Genomic DNA, 23,986 nt, shown 5'->3' on the forward strand with positions numbered 1-23,986 from the left:
GTACCACGTATATGCGTTAAGTTTATCAAAGCACCAAGCAAACAATCGGAAAATTCCCATCATATCAATTCCTAGATATGGTCATAATTATTTTAAGTGCACTATGCAGAATAAACACAACATTATTAATATTGCTACTACAGATAATTTGATCAAAAATTCCCTAAAACAGCCCACTACCTATAATATAGGTTTTTTAAACATAAGATCCCTGATTAAAAAAAATGTTTCTGCTGTTACCTCAGAAATTGCCTGTTCGGATGTTATGATTGTGGTTCAGAGATTTGTATGTAGATTATATGTATTTTCCATAACAAACAGGATAACTTAAATACCCTGGCAGTGGCAATAAGCTTAAATGTTTGTATTTACATTTTTTGAGTTGATTTTCATAAAATATGCTATTTAACTGCTACTGTTTAACAAGGACTGATTTAAAGTGTGTTTGCACAACAAATGTTTTGGCGCTTTTGTTCATCCATCCATCCATCCATTTTCTACCGCTTATTCCCTTTCGGGGTCGCGGGGGGCGCTGGCGCCTATCTCAGCTACAATCGGGCGGAAGGCGGGGTACACCCTGGACAAGTCGCCACCTCATCGCAGGGCGCTTTTGTTCATGTGGGAGAATATTCCAATAAAGGTGCATTACACACTACTTTTGAATTCATTATTGGGCTTTGCGTATACAATGCAGTTAATCGCGATTAATCAGAGAAATAGTGCGATTAACTTTGATTAAAATGTTTAATCGTTGCCCAGCCCTAATTATTTTATAAGAATAAGTGTACCATCCTGTGCTGATTTACACTTGTGCATTTTGTCAAAGCAAACTGATTTATTTTAAAGGTTGTTGAGATTTTCTTGTTATCCACTCAGTGCAAGAAAACCGCTGATGCATCCTGTATAGCTTGAATGTCGAAATTCTGTAAAAGTCCTCTCATGGGAAGTGAATCACCCACCCAAAATTGCAACACCTCTGAAGTCTACATCATTATTTGCGCAAACCGTCAAAATTGAGCTCTTACTACAGTGGAGTCTTCGTCAAAATGATATGTTTTGTTTGGCTGAGGTTTTTTTTGTTTTTTTTTGTCCTTATGTGATCATCTTTACAGCATAAGCTCATTTTGACAACATGCTCATTGATCCAAACAGCTGATCAACAGAGAGAACATTACTTCAGTGTGTAAATTCAATACAAAGTGACTGTGCACAACACCTAAGGCGCCACTCAAATGACATTAAAGCACTTTAGTGGGAGATTTGACATAAACATTGTGTACATTGTATGATGTGTGATATATGTATACAGTAGATTGCTATGTTTTATGACATTATCTTTTTCCTTTCCCTCTTTCCAGGTGCTGGAGAATCTGGGAAAAGCACACTAGTGAAGCAAATGAAGTAAGCCTAAAACAAAGTTGATGCCAGTTCTGTTTGGAGCTCTATTGTCAGTGGTCACAAACAGGGTTCATCTATGTGGAAATGAGAGTACATCGGGGCACAGAAAAAAGCTCCCCATTTTGCACAACATGCAAAACAAAGGCCACAGAGGGCTGTCATAGCCTGGCAAGACATGAATAGACTCCATCGTTTCCCACATTACCCATGCTGCATGCTCACTGGAGCTCAAATTCCAGCTCTAATGACAGCATTGCAGGAAATGTTGCAGATTGCTAACATGTCCCACATTAGTACAAATTGTTGGTCACAGTTTTAAATATTTATACAATCTCTGAAAGCTTGTTGGGATTTGTTTTTTTCCTGTGTTTGCTAGAATCATTCACGAAGATGGCTACTCAGAGGAGGAGTGCAGTCAGTACAAAGTGGTAGTCTACAGCAACACCATCCAGTCCATCATGGCCATTGTCCGGGCCATGGGGCGCCTAAAGATAGAGTTTGGGGATGAGGCCCGGGCGGTAAGATAACAATACTAAAATAATTAAAGGGGAACTGCACTTTTTGGTAATTATGTAAGACAAGCACACATATGCTTTTATTTTTTTATGAATTCTAACGAGTAAATAAATGCGATCAAAAGTCTGCATACAGTGGAGCCTATCAGAGTCGCTCTATTCTGCCTATAAAGTGCTTAAAACATCCAAATGCCTCCATCAATGTTTTATATACACCCTGGAAGTATGTATGTAATGTAGTAACAGGCACTTCCATAACATGTAAAATTTACATGTTTTGATCATTTAAAACATATGGCATCACTACTTATCACTTACTGTACAATGTATTTTGTCACTAGAATGACAACTGTTAGGATGTTGTTATATGAAGATGAAGAATGGCTTATAATCTTCACTAAGAAAAAGTGGGGTGGACATGCGTCATTTCAGGTCTTTCTTGCCATTCCCGCATCTAAATTAGATGCCAAAGTTGCTGTCATTAGAATGCTAACCGTTATGAAATTGTTATATTGCCGTTAAGATGAAAAATGGCTTATAATCCTCACTAAGAAAAAAGTGGGGTGGACAATCATCTTTCCTTCTTGCCCTTCCCGGGTCTAAATTGGATGCCAAACTTGACCATTTTCTCTGATTATGTTCTTATCCTTCTACAGTCCAGGTAAGAGGCATGATATCCATCCATCCATCCATTTTCTACCGCTTGTCCCTTTCGGGGGCGCGGGGGGTGCTGGAGCTTATCTCAGTCGCATTCGGGCGGAAGGCGGGGTATATGATGTACAGTAGATTGTGACGAGCTCTGAGGCGAGAAAGCTGCTCACCAGACGATGATGTCAACAAAGCAGCAACTTGCTTGTTAGTTCTCTGTGACATTACGCCACTCAAAAATGTTTGCCTGCGTTAGTGCTTATAATAACAATACCACTAATATTTGGTTAAAATTGCAGTCACAAAATGTAAATGTAGTATTGTTGGCGCTTTTTGTATGTTTTTTTAGAGGGCTATATGGGCGGAAAAGAGGACCTCCCATTGGTTTCAATCGAAAAAAATTCTATTGACGTTTATTTAGAGTTAGAATGCGTTAAAAAAAAACATCAGTCTTCTTGTTGTTCATGTTGATTGGGAACAATAGGCAACATTTAAAACAAAAATGCAGTTCCCCTTTAAAACATGCATTCCAAGAATCCTATGTGCCATGAAGGCTTGTATCTTTCCAGGGTGATGCCCGTCAGCTGTTTGTGCTGGCCAGTGCAGCAGAGGAAGGTGTGATGCCAGCGGAGCTCAGCGGCGTGATCCAACGGTTGTGGAGTGACAGCGGTCTTCAGACCTGCTTTGACAGATCACGAGAGTACCAGCTTAACGACTCTGCTGCATAGTAAGAACATTTTTTTCGGCTTCAGATGAGCGCTACTTGCAAGCAGGAATATTAATCTAGATTGTTTTGGGGGCGACATTTCTAGAAAGCTAAGGACCAGGGGGGCAGACTTCCTTAACTATTAGTCTTACTTTGTATATTTCCAAAAATATCCAAAATAAGACTAATAGTAAAGGGATTGGTCAGAGTTACATAAACGCTCTGCTCTTTCTAGGGACTTTTTGCAAAATTATGTTGTTTTTTAACCAAATTGGCGGGCCACCTGTTGAATAACCCAAATGATGAAAAAGAGAGGACTTGAAATTAAACCTGGAGGAACACCACTAGTATAACTAAATAAGTTGAACAAATGACTTAACGTTGAACAAGCCTCCGCTTGGGATGGTTTCCTGCTGGCTCCGCTGTGAACGGGACTCTCGCTGCTGTGTTGGATCCGCTTTGAACAGGACTCTCGCGACTGTGTTGGATCCATTATGGATTGAACATTCACAGTATCATGTTAGACCCGCTCGACATCCATTGTTTTCCTCCTCTCCAAGGTTCTCATAGTCATCATTGTCACCGACGTCCCACTGGGTGTGAGTTTTCCTTGCCCTTATGTGGGCCTACCGAGGATGTCGTAGTGGTTCGTGTTGTGGTTTGTGCAGCCCTTTGAGACACTAGTGATTTAGGGCTATATAAGTAAACATTGATTGATTGATTGATTGACTACTAACTGCATCTGAAGTAAACAAGCTACAACAACACCTTAGTTACATAAATCACATTACGAAAAACAATTGTACCTGAGGACCGAAAGGGGTGCCTGCCTTGAGGAACGCCTCAGTTATGTAAATCACAAGTTTGTATCCCAGTGTTCTTTTTGCTAGCAAAGTTAGAATGTCAATACAAGAATCTTTCAATGTGTTTACAGTGGTCCAAGTTTTTCTGTTCAACAGGAGAACTCTCGGTTTTTAGTTCTGTGAACTGTTTTTAGGAATTTGCTGCAAACATTTTTGTCTCCCACTTTTACTATAGTGTCATTCTCAGGCCGGATTTGGCACCCAGGCCACCAGTCAAATAGCCCTGTTTTATATTATAGTTACATGATGTGGTTAAAAGCTGGAATGAAACAGAAAAAATAAAAATTTTCAGCGTTACACAAAGATATCTAAGTGTCATTGGCTAATCTCAACCTTCACTTTGTTTCATACTTTCTTCATTCCACAAGAGCCACTTCCTTTTCTGGAATGTTAGTCTTGTTCGGTGTTTTGTTGTTGTGATGTTGTATCTTCCTTCTCGTCACCCTTTGATAGCGGCAGTGTTTCCACTTGGGGCCCAAAGGAGGCAAGATGTGTCTTGTTTTTTAAGGGTCGCTGTGTGAGCTTGTTGCTCACAGCATTGCATTCCTGAGCAAGAAGAGAGTCAAAGCAGCACCTAAAGCCGTTGAACTATCACATAGCAATTTATTGTGTGAATGCAAAGAGGCCAGCATTACTTTAGCATTACATTCCTTAGCCTTATCACTTTGAAATTCAGAATTCTCAGGATTTATTTCAGCAAAAGTATTATAGGCACATGAATTCAGTGATAGCGCCACATACAGTGGGGCCAAAATCTATTCAGTCAGCCACCGATGCAAGTTCTCCCACTTAAAATGATGACGGAGGTCTGTAATTTTCATCATAGGTACACTTCAACTGTGAGAGATAGATGTGGGGAAAAAAAATCTAGGAATTCACATTGTAGGAATTCTAAAGAATTTATTTGTAAATTATGGTGGAAAATAAGTATTTGGTCAAAAACAAAAATTCAACTCACTACTTTGTAATATAAACTTTGTTGGCAATAACAGAGGTCAAACGATTACTATAGGTCTTTACCAGGTTTGCACACACAATAGCTGGTATTTTGGCCCATTCCTCTTTGCAGATCTTCTCGAGAGCAGTGATGTTTTGGGGCTGTCGCCGAGCAACACGGACTTTCAACTCCCTCCACAGATTTTCTATGGGGTTGAGGTGTGGAGACTGGCTAGGCCACTCCAGGACTTTCAAATGCTTCTTACGGAGCCACTCCTTCGTTGCTCGGGCGGTGTGTTTGGGATCATTGTCATGCTGGGAGACCCAGCCATATTTCATCTTCAAAGCTCTCACTGATGGAAGAAGGTTTTGGCTTAAAATCTCACGATACATGGTCCCATTCATTCTTTCCTTAACACGGATCAGTCGTCCTGTCCCCTTAGCAGAAAAACAGCCCCAAAGCATGATGTTTCCGCCCCCATGCTTCACAGTAGGTATTGTGTTCTTGGGATGCAAGTCAGTATTCTTCCTCCTCCAAACACGACGAGTTGAGTTTATACCAAAAAGTTCTATTTTGGTTTCATCTGACCCCATGACATTCTCCCAATCCCCTGCTGTATCATCCATGTGCTCTCTGGCAAACTTCAGACGGGCCTGGACATGCACTGGCCTAAGCAGGGGGACACGTCTGGCACTGCAGGATCTGATTCCCTGTCGGCGTAGTGTGTTACTGATGGTAACCTTTGTTACTTTGGTCCCAGCTCTCTGCAGGTCATTCACCAGGTCACCCCGTGTGGTTCTGAGATTTTTGCTCACCGTTCTCATGATCATTTTGTCCCCATGGGATGAGGTCTTGCGTGGAGCCCCAGATCGAGGGAGATTATCAGTGGTCTCGTATGTCTTCCATTTTCTGATAATTGCTCCCACAGTTGATTTTTTCACACCAAGCTGCTTGCCTATTGTAGATTCACTCTTCCCAGTCTGGTGCATGTCTACAATTACTGTATTTTCCTGGTGTCCTTCGACAGCTAACCCGGAAGAGTCAGGGCTGCATGGGATTGTGGGTATTTGTTGTGTTGTGTTTATGTTGTGTTACAGTGAGTATGTTCTCCTGAATTGTGTTTATCATTCTTGTTTGATGTGGCTTCACAGTGTGGTGCGTATTTGTAACAGTGTTAAAGTTGTTTGTACGGCCACCGTCAGTGTGACCTGTGTGGCTGTTGCCCAAGTATGTCTTGCAGTCACCATCATCTATACGACAATGCCGTGCACATCACGCGCTTAAGTAGGCATGCTGGTGACTTGACAAATGAGCGAACGCAGAGTGCTACAAAGCTGTGCCACAGTACTACCGTGACACAGTCGCTTGGCCAAACTTTGGGTCAATCCCACGTGGGGGTCACTGAAAGTCTCGCGATAAAATGATAGAACCGGTAAGTATGAAGCTTGGGCAGGATAGCCACACATGCAAGGTGAACCAATTATGCATCAAGTTCCTGCATCCAGTGGCCCCCCGGTAAAGTGAATGAGAGACCCCTAATCCTAACAATTCAGAATTAATCTGTAAAATAATGGTATTTTTCCGTGGAACTGCCAGCATTGTTACTTCATTAAAGGTGGTTAATTGTAATAATTTGGAAAAGCTCTGTAGAATAAAGGTAATTTTCTGCAGAACTGTTTGCATCGTTACTTTATTAAAGGTGGTTGATCTTAATAATTTAGTAAAAATCTGTAAAATTATATTTCTCCGCAAAACTGTTAATGAAAATTCCTCTAAATATAATGTTTTTGATCATTATTTGGCTTACAATGTTTTATTTTAATTTTATGGTTTTCGTTTGGCAGCCGTAGCTGCCAGTAAATGACCGTTTTTTTACAGAATTTTTTTTTACAGTGTGACTAAATACTTTTTTGCCCCACTGTATCACTAACGCAGCCTTTCTGTCATCTTTGGGTTTTTTTATTTATTTATTTAAAGTCGATTAAAATTGTCAGGAATTCAAGGTATTGTGAAACATCTGCACGTCTTGCAAACTAACATCAAAAATATCATCTCCACTTGTGTTTTTCTTTTTCTTTCACTTTTTTGTGTAATGCCACTACACGGTTATTCCAAAGACATTGACCATATAATATATGGAACACAAAAAAAAATATTGCACTGGCTGCTCAAGCGCCTGTAAATCAACATCAGGATTAAACGAGAAACTTATTTTTACATTTGTATACGTTTACAGTAACAGGTAAAAATAGTATGACACAATTGTTTCTTATGTTTGCTACACCACAGTTAAGTTATTTTTACCCTTGTTTGCCAATTCATATTGTTATAATGTGGCCTTGAATAGTGCATGTGTGTGTAACGGATGTCAGCTTTTGCATTCGTGCGAGAGTACATTAGTAAAACTCACACTCTAGCACCACAAGAGTTGCGCTGGACAATGAGCTGCCAGTTCAGGCTTTTAGCTAGTTGGCTGAAGCTGTCCACTTTCAATCTGTGGACCTTGATTCGATCCAAAAAGGGGCGGATCCAGCGGGTTACCTAGAGTTGATAAAAGTTTCATAATGGTGACAGTTTGGTGGAACCGATGACTCCAATTTGTGTCTTTCCCTGCGGTAGAAATTGGTTCTATATCCATACGCATTGCAAGTTGACTAACTTATTAAAAACAGATGTTGAACCACCTGAGTTGGACTGTATTTACAGTATGTATTGACCAACGTTCCAAAGCAAGTAAAAACAAAGCAATGTGAGATCCATGGGCATGAAGTCACTTGTGTTTTTGTTGAAACAGTAAGACGGGAGGGAACTCACAGTGAAGGACATGTGCCTTGTTTTGAAAACAATTACTGTCGTGTGCCATGACCCTCTGTGCATTTTGTCTCTCTACAAAGACAAGCGGGGAAAAGAGAAGAAGTCTGTTTTTGCTAAATTCATAATGAGCAAGTATTTATCAAAATATGAGCCCATATTTAGCAACTAGATTGCTGGAAGTTCATTGTCTCTGCAGACGACCAAATGTGTTGTCGGTGTGATTAAGTTATTTGATTTTGTTTGAAGCATACATTGGAGCAGTAGTAGTTAGGGTAGCAAACCGTCTCTTTAAAAACAAAATATAAATACGCTGTCCTGTATCAAGCCTCAAAGAAACACGCTTTGTACTACAATTTTATTCTCTCATCAATGAGAGAATAAGGAGGGTGCAGGTTAATTCCTAGACTGGATTGTGTCAGGAAGGGTAACAGTTGCAGACATGAAGCTAAATTATTATGTGATTGTCTGACTGTAATCAAATGATACATTAGATTACACTTGATAATGTTGCTGTCATCAATAATTATCATGTCCGTGTCTTCTTATCAGTCAACTACAGTGCTTCTGGAAAGTATTCACAGCGCTTCACTTTTTCTACATTTTTTAATGTTATAGCCTTATTCAACAATGGACTGGATGCAATTTTGTCCTCAATATTCTACACACAATTACAATGGATGACAATTTTTATTTTTATTTTGCAAATTTATTAAAAATATAAAAACTCATAAGTATTCACATTATTTGATCAATACTCTGTTTATGCACATTTGGCAGAAATTACAGCCTCAAGTTTTTTTGAATACGATGCCACAAGCTTGTCACACCTATCCTTGGACAGTTTTGCCTCTTTACTGCATCAGGTTGGATGAGAACCATTGGTTTCCTCCAAAAAGATGTCTGGCATTTATGCCAAAGAGTTCAATCGTTGTCTCAACAGACCAAAACATTTTGTTTGTCATGGTCAGGGAGTTTTTCAGGTGCATACTGGCAAACGTTTTACTGTATTAAGAAATGGCTTCCACCTGGCCACTCTACAATTCAGGCCTGATTGGTTGGTTGCTGCAGAGATGGTTGTCCCTCTGGAAGGTTCTCCTCTCTCCACAGAGGAATGCTAGAGCTCTGACAGAGTGACCATCGGGTTCTTGGTCACCTCCCTGACTAGACTAAGATGAATGTAGCAATGTACAGAAACATCCTGAATGAAAATCAACACATCCCATCCAATCTGATGGAGCATGAGAGGCGCTGCAAAGAGGAATATATTAAAAAATACTTAGGGCTGCAATTGCTGACAAAGGTGTATCAACAAAGTATTGAGCGTATGCTGTGAATACTTATGTAGATGTGATTTTTTGTTTTAAATTATTATGATTTTTTTATAAATTTGCAAAAATAAACAAAAACATTTTTCACATTGCCATAATGGGATATTGTGTGTAAAATTTTGAGGACGAAAATGAATGTATTCCATTTTAGGATATGGCTGTAACATAACAAAACGTTGAAAAAGTGAAGCGCTGAGAATACTTTCCTGACGCACTGTACAATCTTTGTCTCAGAAAATCAGCTTACACACACACACGATGCAAAGACAGAGCCTTGCTAGTCTCGACTCGCTAGAGAGAAGCACCCTGAATTAACAGAAATTAGGAGGAAAAAATATGATTGCAAAGCCAAATGTCCCGTTTGTGGAATATTTCAAACTAAATGAGCAAGATGACGTCATCAACATGGAACATTTTGAAAAAGGTATTATTCCTAAACATTCATCTAATACAATTAAAGTTTGAGACAAATATTATACAAATAGTTGCACACAAATAAAAATAAATTAATGGCAAAACATGAAAAATAAATTTCTGTGCCGGTAGGAGTAAAGATAATCTGGTCAGCCAGCCTTGCCAACAAAGTGCCCCTTATTTATTTGTCAGTGTGTTGGCATCCCTAATAGTAATATAACCTGAAAATACCACGGTCAGGTCAGCAAGTTCTTTTACTGATACAGTTGCATAATATCCTGTTGTTTTAACACTAGCATCTGTGCTAACATTATATTTCGGAGTTGTGTGTTCAATCACAGTGCTTGTCCAAACTTTGCTGCACTCTAAATCGATTAAACAATGTTTATCTAAAAACACTGCGTTATAGTTTCTTTGGTGTAATGTGTCATACACCCATAGCCTTAATGTTTTTGGCCTCTGATCATGTCTTGCCGACTGACCCGAGATCTTATTTTACCATATATTCTGTTTTGCAGCTATCTGAATGACTTCGACAGGCTCTGTCAGCCCAACTACATCCCGACCCAGCAAGATGTACTGCGGACGCGTGTCAAAACCACAGGAATCGTGGAAACTCACTTTACCTTCAAAGAGCTTTACTTCAAGTTAGTAAAAGCTGCACATAAGACAACAGATGGGGTGTTTGTGGCACAAAAATACCATTACTAAATAACCTGAGGTTGGGTTAATTTGTTGATTTACAGATAAACACTAATGTCTGGAGCCTCCATATAGCTTGCAGGGGATATATAAAGTCAGCTTTACTACAGCAAACACAATAAATTATACTGCATTAAGTGTTGTTCACTATTTAGATTATCTGCCAAATACTGCTATATCCACTTCTGCAAACTTCTATTAGTGTTACTGCTGATGGATCAAAGTGCTTTAGTTTCAAGACGTGCTGCTTTCTTCTCGATTATTCTTCATTTTCATGCTAATGTAACAAACTATGATTGAATACTTCATTTGCATATCTTCAAAAGACAGAGAGAAGCGATGTCTTGTTTATTCTGTGTGATGGATGGATTAATGTCCCACTAGGGATTTCAATTGATAATGAAGTGGATGGAAACTGGCAGGTATTCCACCTAAAAACAATAATTACAAAGAAAAGAGAAAATTGATTGGAATAGCATATTTTCTGTCCGTCTCAGAGGTGTTGTGCTGGCAAGAGACCATGCTAATGTCTAATAAAAGGGTGTAGCTACAAATACAATTATATTTGTACAGTTTTGCTTTCTGTATGTCCAGAATGTTTGATGTCGGAGGTCAGCGCTCAGAGAGGAAGAAATGGATTCATTGCTTTGAGGAAGTCACAGCCATCATTTTCTGTGTGGCTCTCAATGACTATGACCTGGTCTTGGCTGAGGATGAAGAGATGGTTTGTTATTTTGTCTTAATGGTGTTTGTATGTATCAGGGATGTTCGGTCATGTTCATAGAACAAAACAAATAATGATAACGTAAAGAAATACAAACACTTGTTTATTGAACAGTGTTACAAATGTGTTCCAATCACTTAAAAAAATAATTGATATATATCATTGCATATGCACATTTCCTGATAGGGTAGAAGCGTATAATGGACTCTAGGGTAGCCTATCCTCTTTGCTTTAGTGCGCAAGTAAGCTTTCCCTCTTAGTGCACTGCGCCCTACTCTGAGTGCACTTGGCTCTATACAGGGTGGAAACCAATGATGTGGCCGCTGGGAGCCAGACCTGTCTGATTAGTGCGCAAGCGACCTTACCTTGATATTGCAGTGCAGTCAAAGAACTATTTTTATAGACGACGAGTCATCCAATCCAACCTACTTTATTTGTGTAGCACATTGCAAAAACAATGAAAGTTTAACAGTGTTGCGCAGTAGTTAAAACACACATTTTTAAAGCAGAATAAATCTAACAACAGTCAAGAGTAAACTAAAAAAGAGAATATATACATAAGAGATAAGAAAATGTACTAAGATCGCACAACGCTCAAGCTGGTTTAAAAGCCAAGGAATAAAAATATGTATTAAGACATGTTTTAAAATTAATTAAAGAGGGAGATGTCCGACTAACCAGAGGGATATCGTTCCAAAATTGCGGACCCACAGCTCAAAATGCCAGATACCCTCTGCAGTTTACCGGGTTTTATGGATGAAAAGAAGAAATTGATCAGCTGACCTCAGAGACCTTGTTGGTGTGTAGATTTTTTAAAAGATCTGAAATTTATTCTGGCGCTAATCCATAAGAGATTTAAAATACATCAATATAAAACTTTAAAATGACATATAAAATAAACTGCGAGACATTGAAGAGTGCTAAAATGGGAGTAATGTGCTCATGTACTATGTGCCAGTTAAAAGGCGAGCAGCAACATTTGACTAACTGACTAAATCAACTATTTTAGCGATTAGTTGACTAATCTGTTTATGAAGCCTACTCCTGGTCACTAATTTAGCCATCAGCATTTAAATTAAGAAAATAACAATTAACTTTATTCAGAAACATTAATTTATTCTGCTATATCAACCATTTTTCAATCAAGGGTAGACAAAGTCCTGATAAAAACAAATGGTATTTGTATTGTTTATTGTTATTGTTATTGTTATAATTAACATTGAATACAACTCAAATTAAACAGTAAAAGTATGAATCTAACCGCACGTCAGTGGTGTATATGAACAACATAATGACGTTTAAGAACCAAGTTACTCTATCTTTGCTTTTGTCTCTCTCCTCAGAACCGCATGCATGAGAGCATGAAGCTGTTTGACTCTATCTGCAACAACAAATGGTTTACAAGAACCTCTATCATCCTCTTCCTCAACAAGAAGGACTTGTTTGAGGAGAAGATAGGCAGGAGTCCTCTTACAATTTGCTACCCCGAGTACAAAGGTAAAACAAACAGCATCTACAGGTTTAACCTTAATGTACGTAATGGGAAACATAACCGATATGTCATACTTGACAACAATGCGATCAGATTGTAATTTTTTGCGCTTATCTTGAAACATGGTTTGCGATGAGCAAAACTTCCTTGACTTTGAGTGTTCTGACCCATACGGACTGAATATATCCATTTAGTTGTCAAATGTCTATCTAGAAAAGTATTTCTAGTACCGGTAAGTGTTTTTGTAAATGCAGGTTGGTTATAAGATACAAATGTTAAATGTCTGTTACTTTAATTTCTGTATGTGGCTGACTTTTGACAGCTGAGTACTATTGCAGTTGAACATGTGTGAAACAGCAAACCACAGCTCATGGTGCCACAACAGCACTTTTAGACTCCATTCTGAACATATACTTTAACCTGCTTTTGCTTGTCTGTTCAATGATGAAAAATGTTCTCACTGTCCACGATGGACACTGTTCAGTTCTTTGCTATTTTGCCGGTGTTTTCACTTTCTTACTTAATCATTTAGACATAAACACTTACCTTTTTTTATATAGGTGAAAACACGTATGAGGAGGCAGCGCAGTACATCCAAAGCCAGTTTGAAGACTTGAATAAAAAAAAGGCCAGCAAGGAGATCTACACCCACTTTACTTGTGCCACAGACACCCAGAATGTGCAGTTTGTGTTTGACGTTATCACCGATGTTATTATCAAAATCAACCTGACGGATATCGGACTCTACTAAAGATTTAGGACCTGAAGGTAAGCTTATCAGTCAACTGGATATGTGGATGATTATATATTATATTTATTTTACAAAATTTTGGTCTGTCAAATTTAAGTAGTTAATTAATGATCGCATTAATCATGTAGCAACTCAGAGTAATCACCCGAATAATTTTTCGACGCACTTGCTCTTTTACTTGACCTATGGATGATTATCTAAAAGGCTCCGTAGGTTGTTATATGGTCTGTGATTAGGTCAAAGTGTATATCAGTGCAAAAATATGTGAGGAGAGGCTGTGCTCTGTGACAAATGTTGCTTCAAAATACACCCTGATCGGACTTTAGATAATACTGTTACTAAGTTTTGGGAAAAAAATTATGTATATTTAGGAAAACATAAAAAAAAAGGTCAATGACATTTTAACAAAATTGCATTGTTTCAAATTATTGGGGTCTTCTTTTTTTATTTTTTTTTATTTCAGCAAAAGTTTTATAGGGGCAGGAAAGCAGTGATAGAGGCATTTATCACCATACTTGCCAACCCTCCCGATTTTTGCGGTAGTCTCCCGAATTTCAGTGCCCCTCCCGAAAATCTCCCAGGGCTACCATTCTCCAGCATTTCTCCCGATTTCCACCCGGACAACAATAATAATGGGGACGTGCCTTTAAGGGAATGTCTCTAGCATCCTCTTCAACCAATGGTCACGTCCGCTTTTCGTCCATACAAATAGCCTGCCGGCCCTGTCACATAATACATGCAGCTTTTACACAAGTGAATGCAAAGCATAGTTGATCAACAGCCATACAGGTCACACAGAGTGGCCATAAAAACACCTTTAACACTGTTACAAATATGCGCCTCAACGTGAACCCACACCAAACAAGAATGACAAACACATTTCGGGAGAACATCCGCACCGTAACACAACATAAACACAACAGAACAAATACCCAGAATCACTTGCAACCCTAACTCTTCTGGGTCGCTACAATATACACCCCTGCTACCACCAAACCCCCCCCCCCATCTCCCGAATTCGGAGCTCTCAAGGTTGATAAGTATGTATATCACTAAGCTAGCCTTTCTGTCATCTTAGTATTTTTTTTTTTTCAAATTTAAACTCGATTAAAATTGTCACGTATGCCAGGTATTGTGAAACATCTGCATGTCTTGCAAGATAAGATCAAAAATATTATCTCCACTTGTGTTTTACTTTTTTGTGCAATGCCACCACACAGTTATTCCAAAGACAATGACCATGTAATCACTGGAACACAAAAAAAACTATTGCACTGGCTGCTCAAGCGCCTGTAAATCAACATCAGAATTAAAAGACAGACTGTAAAGTTTACTCTTTTTTTCTTGTTTATCACTTTCCGCCCTTCTTTTTACAATTGTATACGGTTACAGTAATAGGTAAGAATCGTATGACGTGATGTTTGCGACACAACAGTTAATTTACTTTTTACACTTGTTTGCCAGTTCATGTTGTTCATGACTTTGAATAGTGCATGTGTGTGTAACGGATGTCAGTTATTGCATCCGTGCGAGATTATATTGGTAAAACTCACACTCTGGCACCACAAGAGTTGCGCTGGTCAATGGGCTGACAGCTCAGGCTTTTAACTCGTTGGCTGAAGCTTTCCACTCTCAATCTGTGGACCTTGATTCGATCCAAAAAGAGGCAGATCCAAAGTTAATAAAGGTTTCATAATGTTGACAGTTTGGTGGAACAGATTACTTCAATTTGTGCCTTTCCCTACGTTAGCAATTGGTTCTATATCCAAACACATTGCAAGTTGACTAACTTGTTAAAAAAAGATGTTGAACCACCTGAGTTGTACTGTATTTACAGTATGTATTGACCAACATTCCAAAGCAAATAAAAACAAAGCAATGTGAGATCCATTAAGTCAGTTGTATTTCTGTTGAAACCGTAAGACAGGAGGGAACTCACAGTGAAGGACATGCGCCTTGTTTTGAAAACAATCACTCTGTCGTGTGCCGTGACTCTCTGTGCACTTTGTCTCCACAAAGAAAAGCGGGGAACAGAGAAGAAGTCTGTTTTTGCTGAACTCATAATGAGCAACTATTTATCAGCGAACAAAATACTAGCCCATATTTAGCAGCCAGATTGTTGGAAGTTAGTTGTCTCTGCAGACGTTCTTTAAAGTTAAATTTAATTATGCAAGCAAGTTATTATTGTGATTGATTAATTACAATTCAATTGTTTGATTAATCAGATTTTTTTTTTTATTCATCCTTCTACAGCACAAGAAAAGATGAAGGCTACAATACCTAAAAATAATAGCTTTACTTTTAAAGTGTTTTTTTCCACACTGTTATAATTATGTGAGCAACTTTGAGTAGAATGTCAAACTAATATTTTCACAGCCGGGTGTTGTTGGAGATTCAGCAGACTGGAAACATGACAAGCAGGCAAGCAGAGAGCTAAATAACATTTATTTGAATATAAACATAGGAGACACTGAAACATAACAACAAAATGAATCAAGCCAAAGAGTAAAGTGGAGCAGATGCCAAAAATGATTTTGAGCTACAAGTGGGCGGGACATGACGGCTAAAACTACCTAAAACTAATGGTCTGATGCAATAAGAAGGGGGCAGGACTGTCATGATGTGGTGAAACTATTCAGACAAGACCAGGAAGTACAACCAGTAAATATGTATTAGTGGTGGGAAGCCCATCTCTTTTCTGAAACTCTGTTATTATAGCACGACTTAATAAAAAGTATTTTAGCGCTTAAGTGACTCCTCAGATTTTCCGTTGCTTATATATTTCTTTCACCAAAATTAACGTTTTTTTGTAAAATTGATAATGTACGAAACATATGATATGTAATAGGAGTGTAAGAATTCATTTTAACAATGACTTGACTCGATATATGGAGTTGCCGATATGATTCAGTCACTTTTTAGCTAAACAAATCAAGCAGTGTGACAGTGAAAACAATACTGGATTCTGGACACTGCAGGTGAAGTTTCCTATATTTTCGATATAAATTAATAATGGATACAGACAAGCAAGTGAACAGCAATTGATTGACAATGCATTCACATCTTATTTTAATAAAGAAAGAGCAACCAACACTTTAGATTGAATTAACAAGAAGAAACACTTTATGCTCACATTTTAAACATTGAAACATTTTTCTTTAAAAGTACAGTAACCAACATTTTACCAGTAGATTTACCTGCTTAATAAAGGTCCCCGACCCGGCCATACAATATCTGTTGTCCACCCCCGTGTCACCGATGATAGACAGGGTCCCTGGTGTGCTAAACGGAAGCTCATCCCTGTTGATGGTGTTTGTACCTCAATTCATAATTTCTATAGCCTCCGTTACCCATCTCTTCTATTTATTTGTTTTATCAAATTACTTCTCCTTGTGTTCCAAGAGTCGGTGCGTTGCAGAACTTGCAACACTGTCACATCCATTCTGTTGGCTGTGTCTTCTGTTGTTTAAGAAGAAGAAGAAACCCTTTATTTGTCCATTCCAACATGTACAAGACACATCAGAACTGAAATTCCATTTTCGGCACAGTCCCGCTAAGAGCAGACATACGTTACGGGGGGGGGGGACAAGACGAGACCGCCGACGGATCAGCGCTCCTTAAAAAGACGAGAAAAGGGTGACATTAGGAGAGGGGGGTGGGGGGAGGAAAATATCAGTCTAAGTTAGACCCTCAGTAGGGGTCTAGACTGAGTCCAAGGAAAAAAACTCACATAGCATGGCACACATTAAACATACATATATCACACCAACTTGCAACAGAGGGAGGGGCGGGTTTGAAGAGGCCCGCTGTCGCTCTATAGTACCGCTCAGCCATCCACAGCCCCAGAGGAATTAAGCGGTGGTGAAGGCGTTGATTTCAAGGGTGGGGATTATGCGTGCGTATATGCCCAATTAACTTGGGAGAGATGATGAATGTTTTTGTATGATTTAGGCCGATAAAGTTTGGCTACAGATGTTGTTGACAAAAAGGAAGGTCAAAAGCGACTATCTTTGAGGAGTCTTCGGGAGATTTTCTTCAGAACAGCCTGTCCCCGTATCAAGGCCATTCAGGGAGTCTCAATCGTAGATAAAAAGTAGTTTTTCTTCGAGAAGACAAAATAGTGACTTATCTCCTCTGTTGTCCATGCTGGAATTTCTTCGATTCCAATTAATTATTCCTTTTCTGCAAACTTTTCCAAGATGAGATCCAATTTGCGATTCAACTCAGAAATCGCTCCAGTCTGTGTTCCCACAGCTCGACCCAATCCTTTCATTGCGTTGAACAGCCGTTGGGCCCCTTGAGTGGCTGCCATCGTCTTCCGAATTTGTCGATACACCAGAGCAATGCCCAGCCCAATCAGCAAGTGCCCCGGGATCACAGCTCCAAATAGGTAGATGTCTTCGACGTTCTCGATGGAAAGGGCTGAGAGGCACATGATTCTCCATGTGTTCCAGGAGTCCCTCACGTAACTCGCAGTGATGGTTCCATCAGGGCAGCCAGGCTCCCCCGAACCTCTTTTTCTTGTCAAAAAGACTGTGTCAATTGCGTCAAGAGTCCAGCTGATCATATTCATATTGAAATTTGGATTAGAGAACAGCGCAAAGAAAGATGTTTTTAAAAAAGTTCAGACAAGGACAAAGACAAAGAGGGCAAGCAGGGAAGGAGGGAAGGGAGAGTGCAACCGCCCTCAACAGAGGCTAGAGGGAAATGTTTTAAAGTTTTGTTGCAGCTTTATCATTGTGTTGTGTTGTTTGTATTTGTTGTGGCTTTTGCAATCGTGCTTTAGCTGAAAGTTATGATATTGAAATACCGGCAATGGAGAATTAACAGTCGGAGATACACTCTGTCTTCGATGCTTCCTTAACAAGCAATAACAAACTCAGGGAGTCCAAACACACATACTGTATATACAAGAGCTGCTGATCGCCACAACTCACGTTTAGACACTTAAGTTGACTCAACACACAGACACCCAAACTCTTGCAGGATTTGCACACATCACACACAACAGCACCATCTTTTAAAGGCACACAGACACATGTCACAAATATTACACTATTGTCTTGTGAAGTTTTTTGTTCTTAGGACCTTTATAGACCACCGTAGATATCCGCCATTTTTGTTTTAATGATGCCACAGACGGAAAAAATAGACTTAACGCTTAAAATCTTTATTATTACAACTGCTGAACTTAATATAAAATGTACCGTTCTCTAATCCAATAGTTTCCTTTTTCTAGTATCAATAAAATCGATCCTCTTTTCAAACAATTTTGGATCGATAGTTGTCTCTTGGAAGGCAAACTTGCCAACCACAGATCAATATACTTAAAATTTAGGAATACAAATCCAGCTATCGCTGTATCGATCAATCGTTACATCGCTAATATGTAATGACTCTCGAATTATGGCTATTATTGTGCTGGGTTATGGCCACTGACTGTGTAAGGACTTTGTTGTCCTTACACATGTAAAGTGTCCTTGAGCAAGACACTTCCCTCTTGCTCCTGATGTGTCCTGGTTATCGCCTTACATGGTAGCTCCCGCCATCAGTTCGTGAATGTGTGTGTGAATGGGTGAATGTGGAAGTAGCGTCAAAGCACTTTGGGTTCCTTAAAAAAAGGGGTAGAAAGGCACTATACATGTACAACCATTTACCATTTTTTGCCTTATTGTAACTTTCCACCTTTTTCCAGTGATCACACCTTGCACAGAGTGTTACAGACATACAATATAAAATGTTAAGATAATATATGTACATAACTTATTATACTCAAAATGTAGCAGGGTGCTAATCTTTTTTACTTTACAGTAATGCTGAAATATGACCGTACATAACAACAGCGGTAGCCATCATGAATGCAAGACGTCCGTTAAAAAAAGATTCTGCAAATTACGTTTCTCTGTATTTAGTGGTTTTGCTATTCTAGATGATTTGATCTGCATTGAAACTAGTGTGTGATATTTTGCTTGTTCATGTGTGGAATTTGCATGTTCTCCCTGTAACTGCGTGGGTTCCTTCTAGGTACTCCGGCTTCCTCCCACTTTCTGCATGCACCTGGGGATAGGTTGATTGGCAACACTAAATTGGCCGTAGTGTGTGAATGTGAGTGTGAATGTTGTCTGTCTATCTGTGTTGGCCCTGCGATGAGGTAGCGACTTGTCCAGGGTGTACCCCGTAAACCGCTCGAAAGCAGCTGAGATAGACTTTATCACCCCCCGTGACCACGAAAGGAACAAGCGGTAGACATGGATGGATGGATCGTTATTGTTCATATCACAATGCCTACAAAATTTCGAAAACGTATTATAGTAAGAATACTTCATGTGTAAGTCCGGCTGCACCTTGTGATTTAATCATTTGTTTTCAGCCTTATCTGTTTAAAAAAAACAGTACATGCAGCAGTGTTTCCCACAGAACGGGAATTCATTTGATGCGGCAGAGGGTGAGGGGGTGAGTGGTGTAGTGGGGGTGTGACCTGGGGGGGCAGTGTCAAAATGATGTAATTGTGTAATTTGCATAATTGGCTATGATGCTTTTTTTTTTATAAATATACAGTATGTCACTTTAAAGACAATTCTGTGTCTTGTCAGGCTGATTATTTTATTACTACATTGTAACACAGACTTGACTTCTACACATATTATTCTGCCTTTCCTGAATATTGGAATTTAGTTTGGCAACTATGTAAAGAGTACTATAAATTAGAGGTGAAAATACAACTTGAGGTTGTTTATTGATTGTCTCTACAATGAAGTTACTGCACATAGAAAAGTTAATTAACATACACATGAAGTGCACATATGTGTAAGAATCATGTTAAATCCACAATATAGTTTAGTATTAACTGAAAAAAAGAAATGCATATATACAGGATAAAGTTTGGCTATTGTGCCGCCCGCCTAACATACAATGGATGACCCCATTGACATGTTAATGGAAAATTCGTATTGCCATGGTTTTAAACTTGTACAAACCTTTAACAAATGTGATTTTAACAGAACAGAATTGACTTGAAACAGCAAAATCAAATCTACACTGTTCAGTATATTCTGCTCAGCCGTTGATTGCTTTTGGATCTTTTGCTTTGTTGCAGGTGTCCCAAGGGGTTTCTGGTGATCTTGGCTGGTATCTGGTAACTGCGGGAAAGGCAGAGGGAATTGTTTTACAAAAGGACTAAGCCGCAACTATGACATCCACAATTTTGGAGACTTGTGTCATGATCCCTTTAGTCATGGCAGAGAGATGAAGAAATTTGTGAGAGTGGCTAGCCAAACAATCACTGTGAGTTATTTGCTCCTGTGGCAGGTAAAGACTCACCATCGGTATGTCTGTTTTTCACAGCTGATATGTAAATTTACCTGGTTCAGTGTTATCTTGCAAATCTGTGTTACACATAGCTTTTAGTTTAAAAACTGGGTTGCTGTATTTCTTTGTAAAGTATACGTGCCTTGGAGGACACAGTTTTGTATTTGGTAAAGATTATATAACACATACATATAATTCTACTGAACTCCACTGCAGCACAATCTAACTTTATGTAGTATGTTACACTGAACTGTTTTTATATTTTTAACTGAGACACGCCACAGCACAGAATTTCCTAAAAGGGAGTTGAAAAAATGTCTTGACTAATGTTATTCACTTAGTCGGCTCAATATCGTTTTCTTTCAGAATCCATGAAGACATGCATTTATGTTTCACCGCTCTCACCTCAAGCTAAAGACGACTTTATTCTTCCCTCACTTCTTGTTCAAAGAAGTCCTATCAGCCAGTTTTCCCATTTAGAATTTGCATGGCTCTCTCTGCATTTATATTAGCTCATTTTAGAATCATTAGATGCGGGCTGTGCTCCTTTGTTTGGTTTTAAATTTAAAAAATCTTCCACCAGGCGGTCTATATCCACCTGAAAGACATTTAATGGCCTTTTGCAAACAAAGCCGTAAAGGTTGTGATACAAAGGGGAAGGAGTTTTTTCAGAAATATGTGTTTTGAAGTGATGGCTGATCGTGATCAGCCGTTGCTTGACATATACATTAACAAGTGGGTAGTGGGAAATGCAGGGAAAAATTATTGAATGCAAGCTTTGGGTTTATGCATAATCAACTATTGTAAATAGAGAGACTTCAAAAGACAAGTAAAATTTTGATTCACCCACAAACCTGGATTCTGTTGTCAATGTACTTGTTTTAACTGCAAAGGTGTTCTTCAATTACTGTTCTTGCTAGGTCGGATGCAACACATGTTGGGGATTTGGAATTGATCAATTTTGAACTAATAAGGCATATCTTATTTATGTCCAAGTGCCCTGCCGTATTCATTGTGTAACTACTTTAAGACAATTATTGTTAACTTACTTAATAGCAGTGCCTTTGCTCAATGGATTTGAACACAATCAAAGAAAACAATTGGGACTGGCAAGGTATTTGTTTTCTTTGTCAAAACACTTTTCTCTGCAAAGAGCTTAAAAGAATGTGGCAACAATTCCAGAACACTGCATACGCACTGAGGGCCTGATCTACTAAGATCCAAATACCACACGCTGAACACTGTGCAAATTATAAAATGTAATGTACCATTAATGGTTGTGTTGCACGCGATTTACAAACCCCGTTTCCATATGAGTTGGGAAATTGTATTACATGTAAATATAAACTGAATACAATGATTTGCAAATAATTTTTAACCCATATTAAGTTGAATATGCTACAAAGACAACATATTTGATGTTAAAACTGATAAACATTTTTTTTTTGCAAATAATCATTAACTTCAGAATTTGATGCCAGCAACACGTGACAAAGAAGTTGGGAAAGGTGGCAATAAATACTGATTAAGTTGAGGAATGCTCATCAAACACTTATTTGGAACATCCCACAGGTGTGCAGGCTAATTGGGAACATGTGGGTGCCATGATTGGGTATAAAAGCAGCTTCCATGAAATAATAAGTAATTCACAAACAAGAATGGGGCGAGGGTCACCGATTTGGAAGCAAATTGTCGAACAGTTTTAGAACAACATTTCTCAACGAGTTATTGCAAGGAATTTAGGGATTTTACCATCTACGGTCCGTAAAATCATCAAAAGGTTCAGAGAATCTGGAGAAATCACAGCACTTAAGCAATGATATTGTAAAGAATATCACCACATGGGCTCAGGAACACTTCATAAAACCACTGTCAGTAACTACAGTTGGTCGCTACATCTGTAAGTGCAAGTTAAAACTCTACTATGCAAAGCGAAACCCATTTATCAACAACACCTAGGAACGCCGCTTGCTTCGCTGGGCCCGAGCTCATCTAAGATGGACTGATGCAAAGAGGAAAAGTGTTCTGTGGTATGACGAGTCCACATTTTAAATTATATTTGGTAATTGTGGACGTGGTGTCCTCCGGAACAAAGATGAAAATAACCATCCGGATTGTTATAGGCGCAAAGTTCAAAAGCCAGCATCTGTGATGGTATGGGGGTGTATTAGTGCCCAAGGCATGGGTAACTTACACATCTGTGAAGGCACCATTAATGCTGAATGGTCCATACAGGTTTTGGAGCAACATATGATGTCATCCAAGCAACGTTATCATGGACGCCCCTGCTTATTTCAGCAAAACAATGCCAAGCCACGTGTTACAACAGCGTGGCTTTGTAGTAAAAGAGTGCGGGTACTTTACTGGCCCGCCTGCAGTCCAGACATGTCTCCCATCGAAAATGTGTGGCGTATTATGAAGCGTAAAATACAACAACAAGACCCCGGACTATTGAACAACTTAAGCTGTACATCAAGCAAGAATGGGAATAATTTCCACTTTCAAAGCTTCAACAATTATTTTCCTCAGTTCCCAAACATTTATGGAGTGTTGTTAAAAGAAAAAGTGATGTAACACAGTGGTGAACATGCCCTTTCCCAACTACTTTGGCACGTGTTGCAGCCATGAAATTCTGGGTTAATTATTATTTGCAAAAAAAATAAAGTTTATGAGTTTGAACATCAAATATCTTGTCTTTGTAGTGCATTCAATTGAATATGGGCTGAAAAGGATTTGCAAATCATTGTATTCCGTTTATATTTGCATCAAACACAATTTCCCAACTCATATGGAAACGGGGTTTGTACAAAGACTGCATGGACAATTGATAACAAGTGCATGAATGGCGCATTTTGCGTGTACTACACGGCTTTTCCCATGGAGACACATTTACTTCACATTCATCTTACCATACTGTGGTGTTTTGCTATGTTTTGCAGCAGACATGTACCACTTTTTCTGGGCATTTTGGAAGCGGTCTGGCTTTGCCTCTGCAGTGGAACTCACTTTTCTAATGTTTTGAATGCGTAATGTTCCAGCCAAAAGAAAATGCATATTGCAAAAATGTTTTTCATACAAACATATTTAAAAAAATTGATGTAATTCGAAAAAAACAGACACCAAAATGCATCAATTGAATTTGTTTTAATTATCTCCTTAAGTATTTTTTGTTTTTGTTTTAACCCTTTGAATTCCCATTTGGACGATTATGTCAGTTTTTTAAATTTTGAAATATTAATTATTCTCAATTTTCTGTATTAAAATAAATACATTAAACTATGACAAAGTAAAAAAAAAAATGAATCCAAAAATGTTTTATACACTCTCAACTCCCTGGGGATTTAGCGGTACTTTGCTGGGGACTCTCTTTTTGGCAGTGATATTTT

General features: G+C 38.8%; 1 protein-coding gene across 1 annotated transcript in view; it reads left to right on the forward strand.

Annotated features, from left to right (window-relative positions):
- Positions 1 to 21,453, forward strand: part of LOC133554634 (guanine nucleotide-binding protein G(i) subunit alpha-1-like) — a 49,162-nt gene extending 27,709 nt beyond the window's left edge. The window contains exons 2-9 of the mRNA XM_061903601.1: positions 1,359 to 1,401; positions 1,775 to 1,916; positions 3,131 to 3,288; positions 10,142 to 10,270; positions 10,920 to 11,049; positions 12,393 to 12,546; positions 13,102 to 13,309; positions 20,389 to 21,453. Coding sequence (XP_061759585.1) covers positions 1,359 to 1,401; positions 1,775 to 1,916; positions 3,131 to 3,288; positions 10,142 to 10,270; positions 10,920 to 11,049; positions 12,393 to 12,546; positions 13,102 to 13,292 — 947 coding nt within the window. The 3' untranslated portion in view covers positions 13,293 to 13,309; positions 20,389 to 21,453. The remainder of the gene's footprint in view (positions 1 to 1,358; positions 1,402 to 1,774; positions 1,917 to 3,130; positions 3,289 to 10,141; positions 10,271 to 10,919; positions 11,050 to 12,392; positions 12,547 to 13,101; positions 13,310 to 20,388) is intronic.
- Positions 21,454 to 23,986: the final 2,533 nt, after the last annotated feature.

Source organism: Nerophis ophidion, linkage group LG06, assembly GCF_033978795.1.
Source record: "Nerophis ophidion isolate RoL-2023_Sa linkage group LG06, RoL_Noph_v1.0, whole genome shotgun sequence".
Classification (NCBI taxonomy): Eukaryota; Metazoa; Chordata; class Actinopteri; order Syngnathiformes; family Syngnathidae; genus Nerophis; species Nerophis ophidion.